We start from the raw sequence: 26,283 nt of genomic DNA on the forward strand, positions 1-26,283 counted from the left end.
CCAAACACTTGGTAAATAACAAAGATAACTGCTTTACCAGTTAGAAGGAAAACTATACAATAATAAAATGTCTTGGGAGTTCATCTTAATATGTTATAACTGCAGTAGCCTACAGCTGAAGAAGACATTAGAGGGATGTCTCTATGTCACTACACAGTAGGAGATGACCATGATAAGTATACAGTATGACTCATCAAGCTGCACATATACATTTTCTTAAAAGTCATGTTCCATGTCATTTGCACATGTAATTTCAATAGTCTGTACAATATATATCAAACACTGCAACATAACAGAAAATTTTCACTCTTAAATGTACATTACAGGCCTTCATCAAGAATGAAAACGGGATATGCTTTTCATATAGAAAAATCTGTCAGTTTAAAAATAATACATCTGCTATGGAACGGCACTGGACATTATTAAAAAGAAGAAAGATTTAACTTTACAAACTTTAAACCTGTGCTAAGTTAAGATACAAAATCCATACTATTTTATGCTTCAATACTATAATCATGATCACTGAAATTACAACTTTTCCAAATACCATTACTATACATGCTTTAGTATATGGAATAATTAAGCATCTGTTTCATGAACAGAGTAATTATCAAAGGAACTGATTACAATCAATGAAGCACTGAGTCACAATTTTGTCTCCCAACTGCCATCAAGTTCATAACATAAGAAGCTAATAAAAGATAAAAAAATAAAAATAAAACTTCAAGGCAGGACACTAACACCAGACGGTTCATTGTAAAACCATCTAGATTATATTACTATTTGCAAAATTATGTCAGCATTGATCCAGTAGCATTATTTTTGGCAGTACTCATCCCACTGGGATCATACCGACACAATGGTATTCTCTATTCTCTGCAGAATAATATGAAATCCAATTGCTCCACTGGGATAATATGGATTCACACAAAGAGCATTAGTTCTAACAGGACAATGCAGACTGGGATCAAAATAAGGTACTTCCTAGGTAAAGTGACTCCTGTTGGGTATATATAAAGACTGGCAAAATAATATTAACACTGGCAGGATAATATTAATCTAGGAATAATATTACCTCTGGAGGACTTGGTGGTAGGACAAAAAACACAGACTTAACAAGAGTAACTACAAGCCAATTTAGAAGATGCATTCAGAGCAAACAGTGCACTCACGATGTCACAACAACACACAAAACACTGTTGCAATCAAACTCGGTTATCTCTTGCAGAATACATGAATACAACAGCAGCAAGCTAATGTCAGCACTCGGCAAGGATAAGTTACTTGAGACACAGACGACCTAGTATGTTTGGAGGACATCTAGAGAGTAGTGCTTAACCTGAGGCAATCTGCTGAATAGGGACCTACATCCTGGGAGCTTATGCACATTCTAAATATAACACCTCCCCACCCACCCTTAACAGTTTGTAAACATTTACAAAACAATATATGTTACCATATTTTGTGGCAAAACTTCATGAAAATATTGAAATGACCCCAACTGCATAATCCAATCTGAGACGCCAAATTACATTCACCAGACATGTAGGACATTCCTTGTAAACAGGAGTTTCCTCACAGTCACTTGTTGGGGGCAAAATATATTTGCTTTGTACTGGGCACATGAGCTGGTCATTTCGAATTTGGCTCTGAAATCAAGATCACAAAGTATTAGTCAAGAAAAAATTACCAAAACTTTTCACCATCTGCACCTTATAAACAGCATTATTTATAATTATTTTCCCATAATGCAGGAGCATATGTTTTAAACAAAATTTGAGACTTGGCTCTCTCTCTCACCGTCCTGTTTATTTGTCAGTCTGATTCTCATGTCTATTTACCTAGCTCACCCTATGTATCTCTAGTGTCTTTAACACTTTTTAAGAACTTGAATTCTGAGGTACCAGCCATAAATTTGTTGCAACTAAAGTTGAATGAAGTAAACTTTTTCACTGCTGTTAACTACATTTATTATAAATTATCTAAAATCATAACAAACTATGCATAACTCAGAGGAACTCAAAAATTCAAAGGAGCTATGGAGCCACAAATGCCCAGTCTGAATGATCCATCACACAATGGCAACATCTTAAAGAGTTTATCAACCCATGAAAATAAGTAATACTGTACATAATTCTAAGAGAGCAAAGAGTCTGTGCACTTATGTACAACAAAAATAGAGCTTAACAGAACAGCTTGATTACTAGGGAGAAGAAACAATAATTGTCAGACAAAACAACCTGACTGAGATGCATACAAAAATTTAAGAATTGAATGCAATGAAATGCCTATTCTGAAAGGCACTCGGTAGCATACTGGCACAATAAGCCTGCTTATTGTGACAAGCTTCCGAGACCCAAGTAAGCCTACCGGGAGCCAGGACTATAACCTTGTTCTTTCTACAAGGAGAATTTGGGGATCTGAGATCTACCCAAAACTGAGGAAACCAATCAGAAACATTAGGTAAAACAAAACAAACTACTGTTAATGTGCCATGCTACCTTAAGATGATATCCCATGGCTTCTGGATTCTTAACCAAGCACCTACCTCATTCATAAGCCACCAGAAGAGAATCCCAAAAATCACAACGAGAAACAGGTGAAAAGACGGAGAGGGGAACTCTTGAGGGCCTACCATAAAGGGGCGCTTTACTACATTCAACACCTAATTTTTGGGAAGGCTCCTGTCAATGGCTTCCTGATGCTTAGCCTGTTTACTACCTGTTGAAGATTCTGGGGATCATTGTCAATGTGGCCAAGTTTCTGACCAGGCTGCTGGTTGATAATCAACCAGCTGATCAACCTGATCATCATGGGGGGGGGGGGTCAGGTTTTGGCTCATAGTCCCCAGTAGGCAAAGGACTCCTGTGACTGATGACCTATAAAGCTAATAGAGCACTATATCACTTCGGATAGATTCAGGAAGCATCCAGTGCTAGCCCAGAAAATGGCATTTCATTACATACATCAATGGTTTTTTGTACATTCGACCAAATAGTTACTTTAAGCACTATCATTATTAGGAGAATGGTTTGGAAAATTGGAAGAAACATCTGAAATAATGATCAGGATGAGGGTCCCATATGGAAACCACAAGAAGAAAACAATCAGACAACCAATGGCCAGACAGGAACAACCCAAATAACAATTGGGGGCCCTAGCTGCCACCACTGAAGCCAGGAATAGAGGTAGCTAAAGCCTAAACAACCAACCCGCTCAACAACGGGGGACTGGTAGATCCAGGCCCATCCATTTCCCATACACCTGTGAACTCTGGCCCTTCATCTCAGGCAAAGCCACACATCACCTGCTTTGACAAACACTTGTTCACTGATATAGGTGAGTAAATCCAACTTGCAAAGTGTGCACTGCAACTGGGGATTTGCTGAAATGAGGTTGTACTCTTCTTCAAAATTATATTTAAAAAGCCTCATACCTATGTAGTTCTTACATTCACTTACTAATCCCTTTGCCTTTAGTATTATTGACTGCCCTAGTCAATTTACACACAATGCTACTTCTCTAGTTCTGTTTTCCACTTTTTATCATCTAATCCCTAAACTGTACCTTTTATTTGTATTATTCCAGTTAGAGTACTATTCAACATTTCTCTTCAACAACTTGGAAATTTCTTGGGAAAAACAAAATAAAAGTGAAGCAAAATATGAGAAAAATGTGATCAAATGTGTGTTTAATAGAGTTCAATTGCTAATACATAACTAACCTCCTAAAGCACGCTCCAAAGTGGCCTAATCATCATCATCATCATCCGGGGCCTCATCAAATTTGCCATTTGCAATATCTGCTCGAAGGGTGACCAGTTGAGGTGCCTCATGAAATCGTTTTACTCCTCTTGGCAGTGCCCGGCAGGAGGTTAGGTTAAGGTTCACTAGATGACTACATCTATCTAATACTCGCCGAATAGATTTGAATGTTACTGAGGACCCACACATGTTCAGGTACCTGTTGATAATAAAAAAAATAATTAATAAGATGATTCTAAATGATAGCTAATCAGTAGCTCAGCAAGATATCTATTTCCAGAACTTAACAATTTCACGTTCCAATGACACGTTTTATCCTTGTCACACATCCGCAGAGTTAATTGTGGACATCGCACATGTCCAGGGAGGACGAAAGTGTTAAGAGCCTGGTGCAGCACTGAAAGTTTGACATGTATATCAGTGTGTCTTGGAGAGATACTGAGGAAGTCCCTCCCAGAAATATGTGAACTTTTAACAGGCATCTAGTGTTGTGTAATACAGATAAAGAAAATATATTTAATGAATCTTTTAAACAATAAAACGTACAGGCCTTCACTAGTAGCCAAAAGAGGTTATTTCAGTATTAATGTTCCACAACATGCTAACACTTCAGTTTCCCCAAGAGTTTTTCACTATTAAGTTTACCAACCTGAGTTTGTTATCTGATTCTTCTGATATAGCCATAAGAGCAGCATCAATACTATCAGCATTGGCAGTCCAGGACAGGTCCAGTTCTACCAGTGAGTGTTGCCATTTGCGTACTACCAACTCTAACCGATCTGAGTAACTCTTGGGAGATGTAGAACCTGCTAAAAACAAATGCTCCAACTCCCATGGTGGAATGCGAACCAAAGATGAATCTGTAATATTCATACACCTGCAGAAAAAATTTGTTGTTAAATACTGGTTCCTTGAACAACAATTCTAAGATGAACTCTTTCAAATGTAAATTTTGTGTTACTCTAACAAATATAAATATTATAATTTTAAATGTGTCTAGCTTCCAATGCCTTTAATGAATCATTATTACCATGATTTAATGATAGCCATATATAGCAAATCTTCTCCCCCCCCAACATTTATGCCCAATTCATATTACTGCTAATGACTTGGCACCAACAATTTCAATATTTGTTGAGTAATACAAATTTAAACATGGAGCATAGATAAAAGAAAAGCACTACAGCAAAATGTCGCAACGGAAAGTGTAAAAAGTAATAACATCCCTTCACTATGTCCAAATCCTCCTAATTTTAAGTAGTAGTTTTCCATAATCAGGGAGAGGATGTCTGTTAGGCTTACTGAGATTGCCTGTAAACCAACTACTGACCTTCTCCCAGGATGCAGCCCACAAGTTACCCAACTCCTAGGTACCTATTTGCCCAGAGATGAACAGCGGCATCAGGTTAGAGGAAATGTGCCCAAACATCTTTTAACGTCCATGTAAAATGAACCTGAGCCCTTTAGTTGTGAACTGACTGCGATGACTGCCGACATTGCAATAAGCAACAATAAACATTGTTCTCTCTTAATTTAATATAAACTGTTGCTATAAAATCTTTTCTTATCTTAATCTGCCAATGGTTACAGTGAATTATTTTAATTGCTAAATATTTGTTAGTATGATTGTTAATAGGTTGGTATTTGTCTAGGAATTGCCTATGTTCAAATACAGGCTGTATAACAAATTTTGTCACAAATTGAAAATGTTTTCATTTAATAAATTTTTTTTATTATTTTGTGTCATCTACCCTTAACAAATAATTTTTAAAACACCAAACTCACCCTCTGACATCAAGCAGACGAAGTTTGTGAGAATTCTTGAGAACTCGTTCTAATTCACTATCATTCATCCCAACACTTAAATTACCATCCACAGCTAAACTGAGCTCCTCTAATTCTGGGAACCCTGGAGATGATGCCTGTGTAACAAATCATATATGAATATTAGGTAGGATAAATTCAAATAACACAAAAATATAACTTATTCAGTAATTGTTTCAAGATCAATTCAATATTTCAACTTAATTTCCTAAGTGATAGATAAATTTCTGTGAAAGGTTGAATAGATTGCATATTTGCAGTGAAAGACACTGTTTATCCCTGCTGTTTCATACCCACACATCAAAGTTAAAAATAAAAATTACTATGTAACAGAGCCTTCAAACTGCAATCATTTCTATCTTATCTTTCTAGCTATTATACATATTCCCATTCTTAAATTTCAATTTTTCATCATTCATACTGGTTCCACTGTATTTTCTTCTATCTGCTTTAAAAATTATCTAAATTTTACTTTAAATTAGTTTATCATCATCTTTCAGACACTGAAAATCTCAAGAATCCTACACTTATCTCATATTTTGTTCAAAATCAAATGTCACTGGCATGCATCAGGTTTTATACAGTTGGGTTGTCTGCTAGATGGGACTCTAGTTCTTTTTCAGTTGGTGGAGTGGGTTTCACATTGACTGCTAGGAGTCCTAGTTGGTTGTGGGTTCAACTATGGTTAGGCCTGGTTTGAGCCACTTGGACAGCATCCCATCTCTTCTGCCACCAGCATTGCCTTGACTATCATCTCATCATATTTCCTGTCAGGTGGCTGCCGTGCACTGCTATCTGCATGTCCCTAAAGAGGTTTGGGTGGATGCTTTGTTCATTAATCTGATGTCCCTGGTTTCTTATCATAAGGCCAGGTTGTCTCAGCTGGTCCACAAGGTGATGCAGTTTAGCCAACATACTTTGTATCCACAGGCCCAAGACATCTGCAGATTTATGGCACTATCCACATTTTTTCCATTATGCAGTGGGCAGATATTTGGACTTGTGGTGTTTATTGTTCTAATCATATTTTTGCAGCTTGGTATCTGGTCAATGTTTTAGGCAATGCCAGGTGTGCTTAGTGTTGAGTTGGTTGACCCAGCACTGATTGCCATTGAGGTTAATGGTATCTCCCCCACCTCCCACACTAAGCCATACTTCTATTCCTTCTTCATGGGAAGTTAGTGTTATTACCCAGCCTAACAGGTTCAGACTGGATACGCTGAGGTCATACCTGTAATTGTTAATGTACCTCTTAGTACAATTTTACACTGCTGCAGTATTTAAATTTATGCATATATGTATTGAACTTTCATTATATACATGTGTATTGTGGTAGTATTGTATTCAATTATGTTATATTTCACTGTTGTTGAGTGAGTGGGTAATTGCTAGTTGCGCGAGTAGCAGCCGGACGCTGACAATGAACGTGTGTCTGAATGAGTGTGCGCGTTCATGTGTTCTCGTAAGAGCAGCCAAACTGTGCGATGGTTGTTGGCTCTTGGTTTTTTTGTATATGTATATATTTTATTATTTTGTGTAGTTAAACATCTGCATATGTTCCAGAGTTGTGCAATTTACTTGTGTATTTCATATTTTCTTTTCGTTACACCGAGTGTGTTATATTCCTTAGGTTGGTATTATTTAGTTGACCTGTGGAGATGGCGAGAGGAAAACTTCATTGGTCTTTGGGTTTCTGTAGGGGTCACACATAGTAGTAATAGTATATTAGGGATATCTGTATATGTCTATCGTCTTCTTACCAATAAGGTAAGAATTGGATTATTGTGTGGATCAGAGTTAACAAGTGTTATCACTAAATTCTCAAATTTTAACTCCTGTGGTGAAGTGACTTTTATTTGTTATCGCTCTTTGGGGGGGGGGAGGGGGGGGACTGTCATATTTTGATGAAGTAGAGAGTTTCTCGACTTATATTTTGTCATCGTGGACTCCGATTTGTGTTAAGAATTTTCAACTTTGCCATTTGCCAGTCCAGTTGGGACTTAGGTTTTCTGAAGGCAAAGTGATACTTCACTGACTTGTGTTTATTGATGTTCATGCTCAGACATTACCTCCACTCTGATTATATAATGTCACCACCCACCATGTCCACAACTTGGCAGCCAGTCTTAAGCTGTCTGGTATACCCATGTTATTGAGTTATCTTTGCTTAGTGACATCTAGCTGCTGTGACTTGTGACTTGTGCCTTGTGTTAACATACGTGATTGTTACTGGGTTGTGGCTATGTAAAAATACTGTAAATAAGCTGTCATGTAGATACGTTTGCCCCAGTAAACTGGTAGATTTTACTTGGACTTTCACTCAATCCCAGACATTTTGAACTTACATATTTGAACCCAGGAGGTTCACCGATTTATGAGGGGAAAGTTCTACTCCACGAGCTTTGCTTGGGAGCATGATATAACAGTCAGCTTGAAGAAACTTTTCCCCGAAGCCTATGATGCCTTTGGGTCTTTTTCTCCATCAGGTTAGGGGGCAGCGTGGGCTTCTTTGGTGGGTTCCCTGTTCTTGCTTGTGGGGAAGAGATTTGAGTCTAAGACCTTACTGGAATTCTGTTGCCATCTCTCAACTTTGAGTAACCTTTGGGTTTGTACAGTGTGGCATCTTTCCCATGGGATCATACCTTTCCTTCTGTTTTGAAGGTATCTAGCAGAAATCTTGGTTCTGTCCCAGTGCCTTCTTCATGTTCAGTGGGAAGGCCTTGGGTGTTATGGAGAGACCACGTTGTGGGTGCGTTTCAATCATCTTTGTTCTCTGGTTCATGGCCCTGATGGTCCTTTGCTCTGCACAGGAGATTTTTCATATTCTCCATCAGAGTGAGTTTCATTCCCCTGGAACCTACCCTCAGGTGCTACCAGGTTCCGGTCGGTTCTACTGATTTGCCTCTGTTGCGCAGGTTTCAGTTGTCTAATTTTTTCCTAAATGTGGTGGAGAAAGACTTGCTTCAGTTCTTTCTATAATACAGTTGATGTTTCAGGTGCTTTAAATGGCTAGCATTTTGAGGCAATTGATGTCACCCTTTTTGTGTCAGCCCTGCCCCAAAATGTGGTCTGGAAGGTTCATTTGAGTCTGTCACTTCTTTTGGCTGCATGTCATAGTCAATAATTGGGTGCATCCTTGGAGGCTGGATGTCGTGACATCAGTGCTGCTATGCCTAAGTTGTTTTTCTTCTCCTGCTGGATGTGATGGTGTATTTATTTGATGCTTGCTAAGTGTGTAAGCTTGGTCTCTGTCCCCCTTTTTTTTGCCACACCCTTTTCTTCCCTCCTTTTCCTGAAGGTAAACGTTTTCTGAGTACTGTACTTTCAACAGCTGCCAATCCCTTTTGCAGTGTGGTTCGGTTCCTGCTGCAGCCCCATAGTTTTCAGAGGCTTGAGCTCGCGACTTCTGATTGAGGTAGAAGTTCTGTGTTGCCCCCTTGACCTCTACTGGATACAGACATTGCTTCTCCAACTGAGTAAAGTTTGAGGCATCTTGCAGATACACGAGTTACTAGCCAATAATCTCTTCCCACCCATCCGAATTCTCTGCAATTTTTGTCCAGGTATATACTTTGGATCTGGCTATGCTGCGGGTTGCCTACATCACAGCTAAAGAACTGTCTCATTTCTTCATATAGGGATTGCATGTTCGCTCACTCAGTGCTCACTCACTGTGTATGCACTGAGTGCTCCACTACATTGCACAGCTTACATGGGCTGCTCAGGGCATTTCTGCCTTTTCTGGCTTTCCCTTTTGCCTTCAGCTCCCATCCTATTGGTTGTAAGGCTGTTTTCAGCAGCCCTACATGAGTATTCCCTATTTATGGGCCTGGTAGGGAATTGGCAAGTCCCTGCTCTTGGATTCTTCAGTATACCTCAGTGTCTACTTCTTGCTTCGAGGTTCCCAACCTTTTCCGTTGAATTGCATATCAATGTCGGAATTCTGTAACCTGATGAAAAGGATCATGTACAGTAATTCCATGGACTCAGCAGCAGCAATCGACTTCATGGGCAGGGTCGCCATGGATGCTGACTTCCATTAGTGTGGCAATGGAGCCAACCTCGACCTGCCTATGAAATTTCCCCTAATACCCACCAGTCACCCTGCAAAGTTTAATGAGGCTAGCCCAAAGCATTTACCTCCAATCTTGTACAAACACACAATCAGACAGAACAGTTTTATATAATGATATGACAGAAACAGAGTTCAATCATATCAAAATGAAAAATGCCTTTAGTGGAGGACACTTATGGTAATAGAGGTGATAATTTAGATTCTTATGATGAGGTGGATATGGTGGATGTGACCATTTGGATGCGAGAGTTCTGCATTCTATTGCAAACCACACCTCAACAGTAAAACAAATATTAAAAGAGTGCAGATAATATTGCAAAAACTGTTTTATGCTCACTGACATTATTATAGAATAAATTAAGTACCTGTTCCTGTAAGGATGTCTGGCTAAGTCTAACAAGAGAGTTGGTAAGTCTCAAATTCTTCATCTTTGTGCATCCTGTCTGTAACCTTTCGATGTTGATTAACACACAATCACGGCCCACCGTCATCACATTTGATAAATCCAATGTTTGGAGATTGGGGCAATTATCCTGCATGAAATAAACGCATCATGAAAATACAATACAATAGAATATTATTTATATTATATATATATATATATTATTTAATATTTATTTATATTACATATACAGATATAGTATATTAGTAGGTCGTATGGGAGTACACATGTGTGTCTACATTGGCTGATACCTATCTATCTTACAGCACAGCTGAGGGAGGCAGGGCAGCCACCTTCAGGGAGACCCCAGAAAACCAACAAGTACAGGGACCTAGCACATTGTTACAGGTTTGTGCCGATAGGCTCTGAGACTCTGGGCGCCTGGAGTGAATGTCAAACTTAAGTTCTTAAAGGAGGTGGGTGAGGACCTCATTGGGAAAACTAAATACACAAGAGTGGCCAGTTTCCTGTTCCAGCACCTCAGTGTCGCAGTCCAGAGGGAAAATGTGTGCTGTATCTTAGGCATGCACCCAACCTCCGAAGAGCTAGACGAGGTCTTTGAACACTGTTATATATGTGTGTGTGTGTGTTCTCTGTAAACTGTAGCAATGCAATACAATAAAATAAAAAATAAATTAAAAAGAATAGGGGTGGTAGGAGAAGAAAAGATTAAAGTGTTCAGTGAGAACCCACAAGGTCTTCCCTGAATACCCTATTTTCTTCTTTGAGGCCGAGGGTCCCTACAATTGCACCAGAGGTGGTGCGTAAGTCCCCCTTCCGGGGAGGGTGGAGTTGCACAGACAGCGGCGTGGTAGCTGTGGTGACATCATGCTTGTTTTTTGATTGGGGAGTTCTGCTTGCTCTTTCAGCTTCTGGTTTGCAATGTTTAACCAGCTGTAGTTTGTTTTGAGATTCTTACCCATGTGCCTGACCTGGTAGATAGCAGACAAAGACTGCTTCCACGAGGATACCTATAAGCCATTGCTCCTTGTGCCTCTCTGAGGGACGCCAGATTCTGGCACATGGTCCCCAGTAGGCTTAGAACTCCATCGATTGACTGTTGCCACAGTCTAATATATATATATATATATACACAATATTAATATATACTAGGGGGGGTCTGGTAGCTGGTAGCTAAGCGGCAAATCATAATAACAGCCTGTAATTTTTGTACACTAAGCTTAGCGTACAAAATAATGAATGTTCGACCACCAAATCTAAATAAATGAACAAAGTGATAAAGAAACTGTACTCAGGGGAATTTAATAGCAGAAGGCGAGTCAAGAGAATGTAGTGAATAACTACTAGTAAGAGAATGTGGTAGACATATAAGTATTGTATGTGATGTGGCAGTGAACATAACAGAGTGGAAGCAGTTCGACAGTAACATGTATGACTAATACTGCACTATTTTACACACAAGTCTACAAAACTGCTCGTATACTGCTGTGAATATTTTGCTGCATTTCCAAAGCTGTTATATAGAATATAAGATATTGTGACAGGCTAATTATTATTTTGAATATATTAAACTATCTTCTTTAACAATACTTTTCTTTTCTAGGCCTTTGTATCCAATAAAAGTTGAAATTGGGACAATAAAGGCAATGATTTTCTTTTTCATCAAAATTGCAAATTTAAAGAATTTTCAAGTCTTTCTATTTTCTTATGGAACTCTTGTCATTAAATATAACAGATTCTAGATGTGACATAACACATACTTTATCAGAATAGTATCTCAGAAAATCATAAACTTCCCATCCTTAACCTGAATGACAGTATGGCAAACTTTTGCCACTGAAACAGTGCTCTCATAATAGATAACAAAAGGAAATCTTATGTTTATAAATACATGTTTCTAACTTGCTTCATACAAATAAAATACTCACTGATAATGACTTTATTAATGATGGCATGTTGGACAGAGTATTGTTTGCCAAGGTGAGATGAGTCAGTCTATCTTTCATTGTTGATGCTAAGTCTGACAATGTTTGTTGACCCACAGCACACCGAGGAGTTGGCTTATGAGACTGTCAGGAGAAAACAATAACAAATAAATACTTTTAATAGTTTTATGCATTAATTCAATTCCACTCTTCATTATCATTTCCTATAATTGTCATCTCACATAAACCAAGCACACTAAACTTTCCTTCTTTGAAAACTTTTGCTACTTCAAATTTCTGTTCTAGATTCATTCCTCATACATTCCACAGCACCACATGAACCTGGTTTGCTTTTGAGGGCATGGGCAGACATGGGCAGGCATGGGCTCCAAATCAAAAGCTATTTATACAGTACCTTTATTGGGGAGATGGGTGCTTAGCCCTATCCATCTAGTTTTGTAAAGCAGGAGCACAATATTAATTGCACCACATGTGAGCGTTACTTACCAATGTTATTTATGATGGCAAATGTTTGGCCATTCAAAGGTTTACTACATGTATTTTCTACATTCTTAAAAACACTCAAAGGAAAATTATTTACTTATTACATGGAAAACCTCACATAGCACTATCTTTTCAATTTTCTTAAGACCCTATATTTATTTGCTGGGATTTTGTAATAAGAGTTTAAATGCATTATACAGTCTTTTCTTTTTAAAATTACATCTGCCATCCAGATCTGCATCAACATAATGCAGATCAAGAAGCCAGATTAAAGAAAAATTCAAGGTCCACAACCAGAAGCAAGGGTTTATTGTTTTACTCTCCTGGACATAATCCCTGTTATGACTATTGAAGGCATTTTAAGCTCATTTTGGTCACAACTTTTAAAATCTAATACAGTATGCATTTATTGGCAGGTTTCAGAACAGAAGCATCGATCCCATGCACTTGGTGGCAATGGCTAAAATGCCATTAAAAACTTGTGTAACTTTAAACCAAGACAAAGAGTGAAACTAAGTCTAAAATAAAGAGACAATTGCAGTAAATAATTAATATATTTATAACATACCCATAGATGAAAGATTCCATTTGAACTGAACAAATTAAGAATTTGTCCAATTCCAGATAAGTAAGACGTGGCAGATCAGTCGCTATTGAGAAATATAAGTAATTGTGCTTATATATTAACAACAAAATTAGGAAAGGAATGACATTGTTAATCATTCTCATTCATAAATACTAACCGCCATAACATTAGTAAGGTCAAGGCGCTGAAGTTTGTCACAGGTGGCAAGGTGGGTGTGAAGGTTTTCTGAATGGATTTTATGGCAGTAAGAAAGGTTGAGGCCAGTGAGTTTGGGACACAACTGCACTAGCCTTGGCAAGAGATGCGGTGTCACAGCCTCATTCCACCCAGCTGAAAAAGATCCCAGTCAAAAGTGAGTATGGTCTATAATGCTGTACTACACATCATAGTTAATGAAAAATTTGTTGGGTCGAAAGTTAAACTGATTAAAAACAAAAAATTAAATCCTTTTTTGAAACTAGAATAATTTTTATTGAAACTGATATAATACAGTACTGTATATATGTTTAGATTACACAGCAAAATTTTTAAAAAGAGTTTAATATGTTTTGATTGCAGCTGTTCCAATTGTTATGTGCGATATTTTCCCCATTTCAGTGCTCAAGTATTTTTAGTCATGCACACTTCGCTGTAGTACTTTTAAATACCTACAGTGTTTAGGGGTTTAAAGTATGGTCGGAGACAAGAGAAAATATGAGTGTTGCAGTTGGGAAAGTTATGTAATCTAAATGAGGGGGTTCATGGGTGGGGTGTGAGAATTTAGGCAGTTGGAGTTACAGTCCGAATGTGGGAAGGAACCGTATATTGGTGTTTTGGGCAAATGGTTGATAGTTGGGTGTAGGTGGAGAAGGCACATGGTATTGTTGGGTGTGGGTGGTGTGTAGTATGGTGAGTGGGTGTGGGTATATGGCTGGTGATGATGTAATACTCGTATACCTGTACTTGCCTACATGTACTCAACTAGATGTGTTTGCCTGCATGTACTCACCAACATGTACTTGCATTATGTACCTTGTGTACTCATCTAGATACACTCTTTTAAATGCTGTCTATCCTCATATGGCATAATGTGGTAACCCTAATGTTTTAAAGGCTGGCTTGTTTCCAGACTTAATTTAATACCTCCCAAATAATATTTGGCATGACTGATGTAATTAAGAAATTAAAGCTTTTATTCTTTCATTAAACCAATATCAGACCTGTGTTAATTTTTGTGCAAGATGGAATGTGCATCAACATTTTATTGGTTGTTTAGTATTTAACTCCTTTTCATATTATAATAACAGGCGTATAGTGTAACTTTTATTTGAATTATTCTGACTGTTTTGCTTTGTCAATGTTAATTTGTATGTTTCATTTGCTAGTGTTTGCAACCACCCTGAGAGGAAACCTCAAGCTAGTAACATGTGGAGGTACAAGTGAGGTGTCCCTCACTGTTGAGGTGTTTGCCTCAGCTTTATCATTGTCATTTGAGAATGATACGATTATCTGGCAAGTGATATAATATGCTGTTATTTATGTTCCATTTCAAGTATTTTTAAAATAAATGAAATGCATGCACCTTGCCAATTTGTTTCAAGTCCCACAATTCAAGATACCTGTAATGACGTTATTCACTTGGCATTTCCTCTCTTATGTGAAGAACATCTTTACATATAACATCTATTCAAATTTCATAATCTGAAATAATGAACATGAAAAATAAGGAGTAAAATCACATCAAATACACCCTACCCCCCTCCCCCCTGACAATGTGTGGAGATATGGTTGCCATTGTCAGGGAGAGGAAGCCTGTCAGGCTCATTAAGGTCCTCCTAGACCAATGACTGACCTTCCCCATGATGCAGCCCACAAGTTACCTTACTTCCAAGTACCTGTTTACTACTAGGTGAACAGAGCCATCAAATCTAAGGAAATGGGCCCAAACATGTTGTCCTTTGCAGGAATCAAACTCAAGACATCAGTCTTTGCACCATTAATTTCATGAAGCTTAATCCTATTAGTATAAAAGTCACCATAAAGATGATATGTATAACAGTGATGTAACTGCACCACAGACACTTAGCTAAAATCCAGTTCAACTCCCATGAAATCCAGTTAGGAAGAATGTGAGGTAGCTTGGGTCAGAAAATCCTGCTGTGCATCTGGTGCTGTTATCTGGTAGGTGGCCAATCCAATTGGTGATAAGCAAGAGTGCTCTTATTGGCAGTTGATGACTTCAAGAGTTGCTCTACTCCAGCAGCCTGGCCTGAGGCCAGGTTTCCTTAGTGATTACATGTCTTTTGAAGCTGTTTGTCTTTGTAACCTGCAGGCCCACTTATTTTAATAACCAGACTGATCCAGTAATTTTGGCAAAAACTTGTTGAATTACCTATTCACAGGCCAAAAGGTTTTACAAAAGAACCGTATGTTGACCATTCCAAGCTGAAATGAACATTCTCCAAAGACTAGCTAGCAACAGTATAATTCAATTCAAGTGATGCCCAAAAGATTAAGCACAAGTGCAGAACGTCCATGTGCCTGACTGTTCATGGTACTGCTTGATGGACTCTGAAAGACCCCAGTATAAGAAGCAATGTGTGAGATAGCTCAGAAAAGGCCTAAAATGCAAGAAATTGGGCTAGTAAAAAAAAAAAGAACTTTCAATTTCAATTGACAATATCTAACCTTATCAAGAATATGATAACCTATATGCACATGAAAAGTGTGCATAACAAGGTTAGAACATTCAACCAGTTTGTTGTCTTGACAATATACATATAGAGACTCTCCCAAGAAAAAATTAAATTCCCAAACCGACCACCAAGAGATCATTGTCCAAATTTGATACGAGTAAATATAATGAAATGCCGTATTCTGGTGAAATTTCAGAACCTCCCCAAAACCTTCATGCTAATGTAGACAAGACTTAAAAATCGCACCAGGCCTGAGACCCACCTTGGCCAATTCGGAGCCAGAACCAGAATCTGGCTCTCTCTGGTAGATGAGCAGGGTTTAGGGATCAGAGACCTACTCAAAGTCTAGAAAAACCTACCAGAAAGTTAAGGCAGAACAAAACAAGCTACTGCTTGAAAGAAAGAAATGCCACTGGTGAAGGGAGGGGTACGCTACTGCCACAGATGCCAACATACAGAGTCCATAATGCAGTACAGCTCAGCGAGATTGCAGCTCAAACCTAAGGGGACAGCTCCTTTTACTCTGAGCCACACAGAGGAGCTAAGTTCATGCATTATACAAGAAGAAGCCCTCAAAGAGGACGAGACTCCAGAGAAGCCCATCCCCCCTCAGGGAAGGAAATACTGGTGCAAGGCAAGGGCAATGAAAACAGCAACCAGGAAAGAGAACCATGATCTCATGCAGCTGTAGCAAACTTCAATTTAGAGCATACACAATGAATGGCACCACTCACACATGCTAAGTACATATAACAAGGCACACAACTAAAGGCCCCTAGAACTTTGCATCCACTTGTATGTTCCAGAGATAATTTTAAACAAGTACTTATCACCCTTTAAAGTGCCTTTTAATATCAAACACATAGTAGAGGAAGGAGACCTCTGACTTCCTTATTAAGTAGGGAAGGGAACTATCAGAAGACCGTGCCAAGTCATTACAATTACATAGTGGATCAGGATAAGGATTTGCGATGGGACACGGTACCTCGCTGGTTCCACTTTGTCCTCCACAACATGCGTCTGGTATTTCCGACGCTTGTGTATTGCCATTTGTATGGTGATTAGGTGGCCTCTTTGATGGTGCCCCACCTGCAGTCTTCTTCTCAGCGACAGTACAAGGTTTCTTGGCAGGCTTTCCGTCCTTTTCTTTCTCTTCGACGGGTTTCATCAGTGTTGAACAGGTTGTTTTGTCCTTTCCCTCTTGGGTTTTTCTGATTCGGCATCTCATGCCGAATACTGTTACTACTTATCATGCGGCGTTGGTGGAGCCGCTGTAGCTTGCATTCGGGATAGATGTCACTTCTGCCCCCATTCCGCAAGTGAGGTAGGCTGGCTTACTAGGACTCAGGGTAACCTGCTCCACTATCTGGTGATGGTCAGGCACATCAAGATTAGCACTGCTTGCCGGCAGCAATGAATACTTGCTTCATTTGCCACAGGTAGTTTCTTTCTTTTAAGCAATAGATAACCCTTGTTGGAGGCTCTTTCTTAGATTTGGGTAGATCTCTGATCCTCAACCTCCCCTTGCTTCAATAGAGAGCTAAATTCAGTTCCTAGTGCCCAATAGTCCAGGCAGGGTCTCAGAGGCCTGATGTAATTCTTAAAAGTTTGACTATAACAGCACATGAGCTCCATGGAGCTACTGAGGAGACCCTCAAAGAAAAATACATATACATGGCAAATCTATAAGAAATTCCCACGTACAAGTGATACTTAATATACTGCAATAATACAGTAATTTAAAAATTAATTATTCTCACTATTCACTGACTGAAGTATTTGATATATACTAAACATAACAAACAATGAACAGATTAAACAAGCAACTTACCTAGAGTAAGATCATGCACAGCACTGAGCCTATGTTCTAAAAGCCAAAGGAGCTTCTTTTCATTGCGATACCGAGGTTTTATACGTCCAGTAGCTAGGTCAGCAGTGTGCCACAATTGTGAGTCTGTAGAAACTTGTCGCCACAATCTGCACACTCTAGATGTTCTGCAGTAATAAGATTGATTATATTAATGTTTAAGAAAACATGCTAAATATAAAATGCTCTGCAGAATGTACATTATTTCATATCTTTGGATTTACAGTACTATAATTGAAATCTATGGAAACAGACATAGAGTCAGGGTATGACGGAAGACAAAGCTAAAAGGCAGATGTGCTTAAGAGTTGCGCACACAGCGTAGTGTTCAAGGGGTCCTACACAAGCCACTCTGATTCAAGGGAGAAAAAATCATACATAATACATATGGGTACAGTATAACAATTAAAGAAATCTTAGTTATTCAATTTTATGCCCTTCTGAACATAGTGATACAAAAAGCCAGCATTGGATGGCATGAAATGCCATTTTCTGGGCGAGCCCCGGAGGCACCTTGGAGCTATCCAAGTGATATTAACTAGATTAGTCTGGAGCCTCAGTCATATGGTAACCATATATGCCCCTTGCCACTGCAACAATTCCTGGGACCCAAGTTCCTAAAACACCCTGTCTCCTTCCTGATGATGGGGACAAAACAAACACAGAACTGAAACAGCCTGCGAGCAAAATGTGGGAGGAACCAAACACAGTGGGGAAATTGAAAAACCCAATGGACTGAAAGAGCCAAACACCAGGGATGTCAAAAACCCTGAGTCCAGGGAGCTGAAAAGTGAAACACAGAAACCAGCTCCCAGAAAGAAACAAATAGAACCCAAACAGCCAATTCTCATGATTCAATATTGTAAAATATGATTTTTGCTTAAGCAGAATCATGTTATTCTTATTATTTAGAAAGGATGTGAAGCCTCTCTCATTTTTGCCCCCTTACCAATTTTGAAGGCTACCAGCATCTTGGGCCAAGCGCATATTTCCTAAGCGATATTTTCCATCCAATGCACACTACAATGTTACTATACAAGGTAAAGTGTTCAATTTGGTATAGTTTTTAACCTAAAGAGTTGTATTTTATGATGGCATTTTCAAAGTGCAATAAAAGCAAAATAAATAACACAAAAATTAATTAAAGTTTAACACAACGTTCAAAATGGTGACTACTGTACATCGGAATGTTCTGGTGTTTTGAGCAAATGACAACTGTAGGCATCACAAAAACGTTAAAGGTTAAGTGACAATTTCTTTTCTCTCAATGTGTGTGTTTATACATGCAGGAACTGTAAGGTGCTAAGGAAAGCAAATGATCAACCAAAAAATGCAAAGGGAACATAACACAGTAACCACAGGCTACAACCAACTTACAAACTAAAGAAATATTCAGGCATGTGGAAAGGTTTCATAAAAAGCCAAGACAGAGATGCTGCCTGGGCTGACAACCCCTCAACCAGACAGGGTGACAAGAGTATAAAAAAAAAAATCCCCAGAAAGAGAAAAAAAAAGAGTCACGCACTCTCCTCAAGCAAGCCTAAAACCCCAGGACACTCTTCTGCCACAAGAGCAGAGCATCCCCCAAAGCCCAGGGACCAAAAACATCCAGAATTGAATACTGTATAATGAAACACCTCTTTTCAATGGGCCCCCATCTTATAACAATTATAAGATGGGGCCCATCTTTCTCCCTATAATAGAAGGAGCTGCTTCAGTTGCAAATAAAAATGAGTCTAGATTATTCATCATGGTATGATAGATTTGGAAAGTATAGAACCTTATAGATGTGCAGATACATGGAAAGCAAAACTACTGGAAGCAGCAATGAGAAACTTTTCTAAGCCAGCATATCAAGAGCCTACACAGATGAGGGATAGTGACAAATCAGCCACAATTTACTTCATATTCACTCTAAATGATGTGGATGAAGTATACCAATAAAACATGGACAAGCAAATGGTGCACTCATGAATGACATATTAACCAGCCACAAAACAGGAGGCTTGGAGAAGCAAACTAGGTATGAAATACCTAGGTCAAGAAGTATAGTTTATAAATTTAACAAAGAGCTAAGTACAGTAAATACAAAAAAGAACAAAAAATAATCTGAGCATACATAAATGCAAGATAACAAGAGTATCTAAATACCAAATTAAAAATGCATTAAACAGCACTTACCTCAAAAGAAATGGAATTGCTCCCACACTGTGAGTGGCCATATCTAAGATTTCTAATAAGATGTTCGGTGGTATTTTCCAAGCCCACGGTGACTGTGGTTCACCATTCACTTCACTTAATACTGGGCCCCATTCAATAAATTCTGTTGCTTTTCTTCGTTTTCTTCCCTCTCCTGATTTTAAATTTTCACTGTCACTGCCCTGGGAACTTTTTCTTTTTCCAGACCCTTTTTCACTTGGACTAGAATTAACACTTGGAGTTCGATTTGCCATAGGTACATCAGCAACAGCACGCGAACTGTTGTCTTTAATTGGAGGGAGGGTCATTTTAATTTTCATTCTTATACCAGTCACTTCTGAGTCTTGAGATATTTCACTTTGGTAGTGCATTTTCCCAGACTGTTTACGTTTACGAGGTTTACGCTGGGCATTTGGATCCTTGCTTCTTTTGGACTTCACTTTTATTTCACCACTGTACCTATCCTTAACACTTCCATCAAGCACTGAATCACTTTCATTTCCAGGCTGTTGATCATTTGCATGTCTTCTATGGTCCTCACAAAGAATACAAGAACAATCATCACGACGTTCACTTTCTCTGCTTCCACTGGGATGTGTATGTGTGTTGCCTGCATTGACACTAATGTCCATTTTCTCATCGTACATATCATCTTTCATACCATCTATATATACTGTTGGACTACGTGGGGGTTGCTGGTCTGGTGTGATAGGTTGATCAGATGGAACGGACTGATCAGGGGTGATTGGCTGATCAGGAGTTATGGGCTGGTCGGGTGTCATTGGGGTGACTGGTTGGTGGTCTGATGATGGAGTGATAGGTTTCATCCCAACATCATCTTGAGTATTATACTGATATGGAGTTGATCCCGCCGATGGAATGGATGACGGTGTAGACCCAGCAGATGGGATGGAAGATGGCGTTGATCCTGCAGAAGCTGTAGTTAATACACTTGGAGGTGAGCTCATATTATCATCAGGTCCTGACATGGGACTAAAGCCTTTAGGGTCCATGTCCATTGCTGCCATTCTAGAATCTAATCCAAGGCTCTCTGTAGGCATTTTAATTTGTGTTTCTAGAGATTATTAAAAAAAAAAAAATTGGCAAATGCCAATAATCTTTCTCAAACAAATTTTTCACAAAGCCCAACTAACTTGGCTCAAACAGAATTAAGCAATGAATTATCAGCAAGCTCAGGAGTCACCAGTATCTCCTCATAGCCCTAAGGAGCAAAACTAAGTACTTGAAACCCAAGGTACAAGACCCTAACAATAATGATCTACACCAGACCATATCGTCTATGTTCTGGGAGTAACAGTGGTAGTAGGTGAGGCATTGAGAAGTCAGATGACACTAGCAGAGTAAGCTTCCATAGAGATGTTGAACCTTCTCTGTCACTTAATGTTGCTGCAGTGATGAAGCATCCTCAACAAAATATTCTGAAAAATATAAAATGTAACAATTACAGTATAGAGGTAAATCAAATTAAATATCATTTAATGCTATGTACTGTACATTGAATAAATTACTCAATCTTATACAGTACAGTATATGATATTTTCACTCTACAGTGGAACCTCGACTTACGAATGCCCCTACGTACTTACGAATCTTTCGAGTTACAACCCCAATTTCGTCGGAAAATTTAACTTGACTTACAAACATTGCCTCGACTTGCGACTTTGTTGATACATGTATGGGTCGATGGAGCATGTGGTTTGTGGTGGCATGGGACACCTAGCTTTAGTATACCAGATCGACTGCTTAGTGACGATCGTGCTTTAATTCTTTGTAAAGAATTTCATTGTTTTTCAGCTTTTTAGCTTTCTAAACATAAAAGGAATTATTATATACCACACCATGGGTTCCTCAACAATTAAGAAGTGGTGTGCAGTATGGGAAGAAATGTAAAATTTTGTTGAAACGACTCGCCCAAATCAAACTGCAGTAGGCCGTTGCCTTAACCTTTTCAATGACACTGTGATGCCTCACTACAGACAAATGTTAAAATGTAGGGAAAAACAAGTCTCTATGGAAAGGTTCCTAGTAAGAAAAACAAGCAGTGAGCCACAACCAGGTTGTGGCTCACGAGATGCACAAAAATCATCAACATGAGGGAAGAACTGAAGCTTCCAATCATACTAGAAAGAATCATGCAAGTCAACACGACCTTTTGCCTTAAAGCCATGAGAGACCCTACATCTCCTGCATTATTCAGAGACAAATTATTTAATGCTGTTAACACCCTACTGACTGGTGTCGACGTACCAACACACTCCTTTTATGATAAATGGTTGAGTAAAAATTCCTACATTCTCATTAAACTCAACATTCCTTTTAAATACAATCTACCTGTCTCTGATATTCCTCTTTATCTGTACCCACCATTCAAGTATCATACACACCTGTCACCAAGAAAGGTAATGAAAATCTTGCTCTTCTCAAAGCTGTCACACTCGAAACAATTGCCTCCTCCATCAGGAATTTAAGATCTCACGAGTACTGTGTCTACACCGACGGCTCAGTCCAATCTTCTACTGGATGAAATGCGGCAGTATGTAGGTTTTATAGAAATAATATTTGCACAAAGACTGTCAGTGTCAGGTTAAACAACTGGCTGAACTCCACACAAGCAGAACTAGCGGCATTACAACTAGCTACCAGTACATTAAAAAACACTGGAGGAGGAATAATATTTTGTGATTCAAAGTCTGCTCTTCAAGCAATCGAAAACTTCTCCTGGAAGACCGGAAGAAGATTGTACTGTACATGTATTTATTTATATATACAAGAGTTCTTACATTCTTGTGCAGCCACTAGCACACAGCATTACATTGTGATGGGGCTAAAACAAAAATAAATAAATAAAATATATTTCATATTAAATGTACAGTATTCCGAAGTAAGGAATCTGTAAGCAAAAAAAATATATAAAACTAAATACTGTACCTGTACCTGTACTGGTCTCGGTATACGCTATGATCATCAAGTGATGACAAGAGACCAGGAGCTGAAGTCCATCCAACTTACAAATTATTTATTACAAACTTACAAATTAATTATGTAAGTCTCAACAAGCTAATTAACTCCTAGGTACCCGTTTACTGCTAGGTAGGTAAACAAAGGCATCAAGTGATAGGAAATTATCACAATCATTTCTGTCCAATCCAGGACTCAAACCCAAAATTCCCAATTGAGAGTCAAGAACAAACCCAACTGTACTACCAGGACCCTATACACTTAGTGCAGCTCTCAGGCATCAACAAGAGTGGTTAAATACACTGGCTTTGGTTTCAGCAGATTTCTCACCAGAGGGCTTATGTTATTGATAAATCACAGCCCTTACTCAAGAATAACAGAATAAATAGCTAAATACTATAATGAACTCTTATCAAGACTAATAATTGTGGACACATTGGAATACAGGGGTCATAGAATGTTCCATTATTTAGATATATAACCCCATGGAATGCTGTAATATTTGAATACAAGCCCATGGAGTGCTGTAGTATTTGGGTACAAGCCCACGAGTGCTGTGATAATTGGATACAAGCTCATTGGGTACTGTACAATTTTAAAACAAGCCCATGGATTTCTATAGTAATTAGATATAACCTCATGAAGTGCTGTAATAACTGGATACAATGCCATGGAGTGCTGTAATAATTGGTTACAAGCCCATAGAATGCTATGCTATTTGGAATACAGTAGAAATAAAAAAAAAAATTAGTGTACTACTTTTACAATTTGGATTACAGTATCTAGTATCCAAATAATCCAGTACCCAACATACATTTATGGTTTCTTATTGTTGGTATTAGTCTTATCATGGTCTCCCAAGGCCAGTGACATATTTCCCAGGATGCAACCCTCAACAGTTGCCCAATGCCAGGGGTGTTTATTTGCTACTAGGGAAACAAAGGCATCAGGTACAGTATAAGGAAACATGGCCAAACATCTGGTCCTGAACAGGAATTAAACCCAGCACCATTATGTTATTAGCCAATGACCTTGACCTCTGCACAACAGGGGCTAAAGATTCATTATTCAGCCAATTCCTTAATGTCTCCTTGGATAACATTGCAATATCTTTAATATTTGTTTATATTTTAATTTATATAAATGCAAGAGTTCTTACATTCTTTTACACGCATAGCATTTCAGGCAGGTTTTTAATCTTAATTTTCCTTGGAATACAACCCACCAACTCAGCTGTCAGGGGCCTCACAGCTGAGTGGACAGCGCTTCGGATTCATAGTCCTGAGGTTCAGGGTTCGATCTCCGGTGAAGGCGGAAACAAATAGGCAGAGTTTCTTTCACACTGATGCCCCTGTTACCTAGCAGTAAATAGGTACCTGGGAGTTAGACAGCTGCTATGGGCTGCTTTCTGGGGGTGTGTAACAAAAAGAAGGCCTGGCTGAGGACCGGGCCACGGGGATGTTAAGCCCCAAAACCACCTCAAGATAACCTCAAAATAACTATCTCGTCTAACAACTAGGTACCCATTCACTGCTGGGTGAAGAGGCATACAGTTAAGGATTGGCACCTAGTCAATCCTCACAGACCAGGATACGAACCCAGGCTAATTGCTCGCGAAGTGCAGGGCAAGTGTGTTATCATTGCACCACAAGGACTGCCACAGTCTAATATGGTCTAGTTTTTCATTATGCACGTAACACCTACGTAACTCATACAGATTCAGTGTTTGGTAACTAGACCATTTCCAGATGCATATGCATGGGCAAAGTTTGCCCAACTGTCAATTGACAAATGTTACTGCTTACATAATGTAACTGAAAATTTGGCAAAGGATTTTACGAGTAACAGATCCATCAAATGAGTTACATATTCAAATTGTAGACAGATATTTTGAGAAAGCTCACATTCTAATTGTTAAAACCATATAAATCATTAGCTAAGGCTGTGTGAGTTTTGGTTGGGTAGGTAATTATAAAGAGAAAGCACAAAGACAGTATTTCTATTAGTATGTTGGCTTCATCCTCGACTCACAATCTGGGTTCTCGAGTTTGATTCCCAGGCGGGACAGAAATAGTTGGGCACATTTCCTTTCGCCTATTACCTCTGTTCCCCTACTAACAGTATATAGATACTTGGGAGTCGGAAAACTGTTGTGGGAATGCATCCTAGGGAAGGGTCGGTAGCTCAATCTTGTAGGGTCCTCAATACAAGCCTAAAGTATAAAAACAGGCTTCCCGTACCAGACAAAAAGGAATAAACTTGGAATGGAAATGAGGACTGGATAGAAGTTGAGATAAGAAGACAGAGTGACGTAATAGTGCCCCGTCACTTGCATCATTGGGAATTACATGCCAACCCTATGAGTGGGGAGGTTTGGTAGGTTATAAAAAAAAATCATTTTAAAGCTTGGGTATGACATGACTCATATCCTTATGAAATAGCAGTGTGCATCCACCCAAACTGACACTCATGCCTGCTACTGACACCACTATGATAGCGTGTCCTCGACACCAGACACATGCCAACACAGCTCTCATAACCAGCACTAAGCTACCCTGACACTTTGACACGGCACCACACGAGAAATAGTCTAACCTGGAAAAGCTTGGTTCCTCCCCCCTACCTCGACAGGTTAACACTTCACTCCTAACTCCTCATGCTGCACTATCACCGCCACAAACAACCAACGAACACGCTACCTGTGCTAAATCGCTAATTACATCAGTACTGAACACGACTGTCAGTAAAATTGGGTAGTTTAGAAACGTCAGTTTGGTGTCTTGGCAGGCTCGCTAGCCAAGCTCTCAACGCGACGTTTGCTCCGACCTGGGTGAGAGTTTCTGAGAAAGTCGTCGTTTTCTCACTATCTCAAGCGACTAACATCACAAACAGGTAATGCTGCCACTCTCCAGACACTGACTCACCTCACTTGGAAGATTCATGAGAGAACTCCTCCTGGCTCTTGCGAAAATAGGGAAATATTGAAGAGTCAGCCACGGTGAGCGTTCTACTATAACAATCTGCCCTCAGGGTTTGTTTATTGTTTATGGTCGCACGAACGAACAAACTTGTCTCTTTTAATTTGTGTTTTTGTCCATTTTACTCCTTTTTCAACTATAAAATGCACTCAAAGCTATACATAAAATTAATACAAACCAGATAGGAGGTATAATATCACCGAAACCTAGTAACTGAAAACTGTAATCGGTAAAATAGCCTTCCCGAGAAGTCCGACATTTTGTTGGCCCATCTGTTTTAGGCAGGAGGGTTCCGTTATATTGATTCTTACATTTACGTTTGTCATTGTTCAGGTGACATTTTATTATATACAAGAACAAAAACATTATTTAAACATATTTTGATCAGTTAATACTACCATTTCTATTTTAGTTACATATGAGAGATATGACAACGCTGGAAACAGACGGAGCTCTCTTGGTTGTGTAGTGGTGGGACGTCGTCTGCATATTAGGAACTTTTCA

The 26,283-nt window shown here is 39.0% G+C and overlaps 1 protein-coding gene across 1 annotated transcript; it reads right to left on the reverse strand.

Annotated features, from left to right (window-relative positions):
• Positions 1–962: 962 nt before the first annotated feature.
• On the reverse strand, positions 963–25,847 carry Fbl6 (F-box and leucine-rich repeat protein 6). Its single transcript, XM_045755107.2, has 10 exons — positions 25,726–25,847; positions 19,805–21,261; positions 17,588–17,751; positions 13,239–13,411; positions 11,995–12,135; positions 10,029–10,196; positions 5,550–5,686; positions 4,414–4,641; positions 3,725–3,963; positions 963–1,649 (listed from the first exon to the last, which is right to left on the reverse strand). The coding sequence occupies exons 2-9, from the start codon at positions 20,881–20,883 to the stop codon at positions 3,750–3,752; spliced, it is 2,304 nt and encodes a 767-aa protein (XP_045611063.1). The 5' UTR covers positions 20,884–21,261; positions 25,726–25,847; the 3' UTR covers positions 963–1,649; positions 3,725–3,749.
• Positions 25,848–26,283: the final 436 nt, after the last annotated feature.

Source organism: Procambarus clarkii, chromosome 9 (assembly GCF_040958095.1).
Source record: "Procambarus clarkii isolate CNS0578487 chromosome 9, FALCON_Pclarkii_2.0, whole genome shotgun sequence".
Taxonomy (NCBI): domain Eukaryota; kingdom Metazoa; phylum Arthropoda; class Malacostraca; order Decapoda; family Cambaridae; genus Procambarus; species Procambarus clarkii.

Coding starts and splice junctions, on each gene's coding strand:
- Fbl6 (XM_045755107.2), bottom strand. CDS start 20,883: ATGCCTACAGAGAGCCTTGGATTAGATTCTAGAATGGCAGCAATGGAC. Junction 13,412..17,587: donor TGTGCATGATCTTACTCTAG/GTAAGTTGCTTG, acceptor GATCTTTTTCAG/CTGGGTGGAATGAGGCTGTG. Junction 3,964..4,413: donor GAATCAGATAACAAACTCAG/GTTGGTAAACTT, acceptor TATTATCAACAG/GTACCTGAACATGTGTGGGT.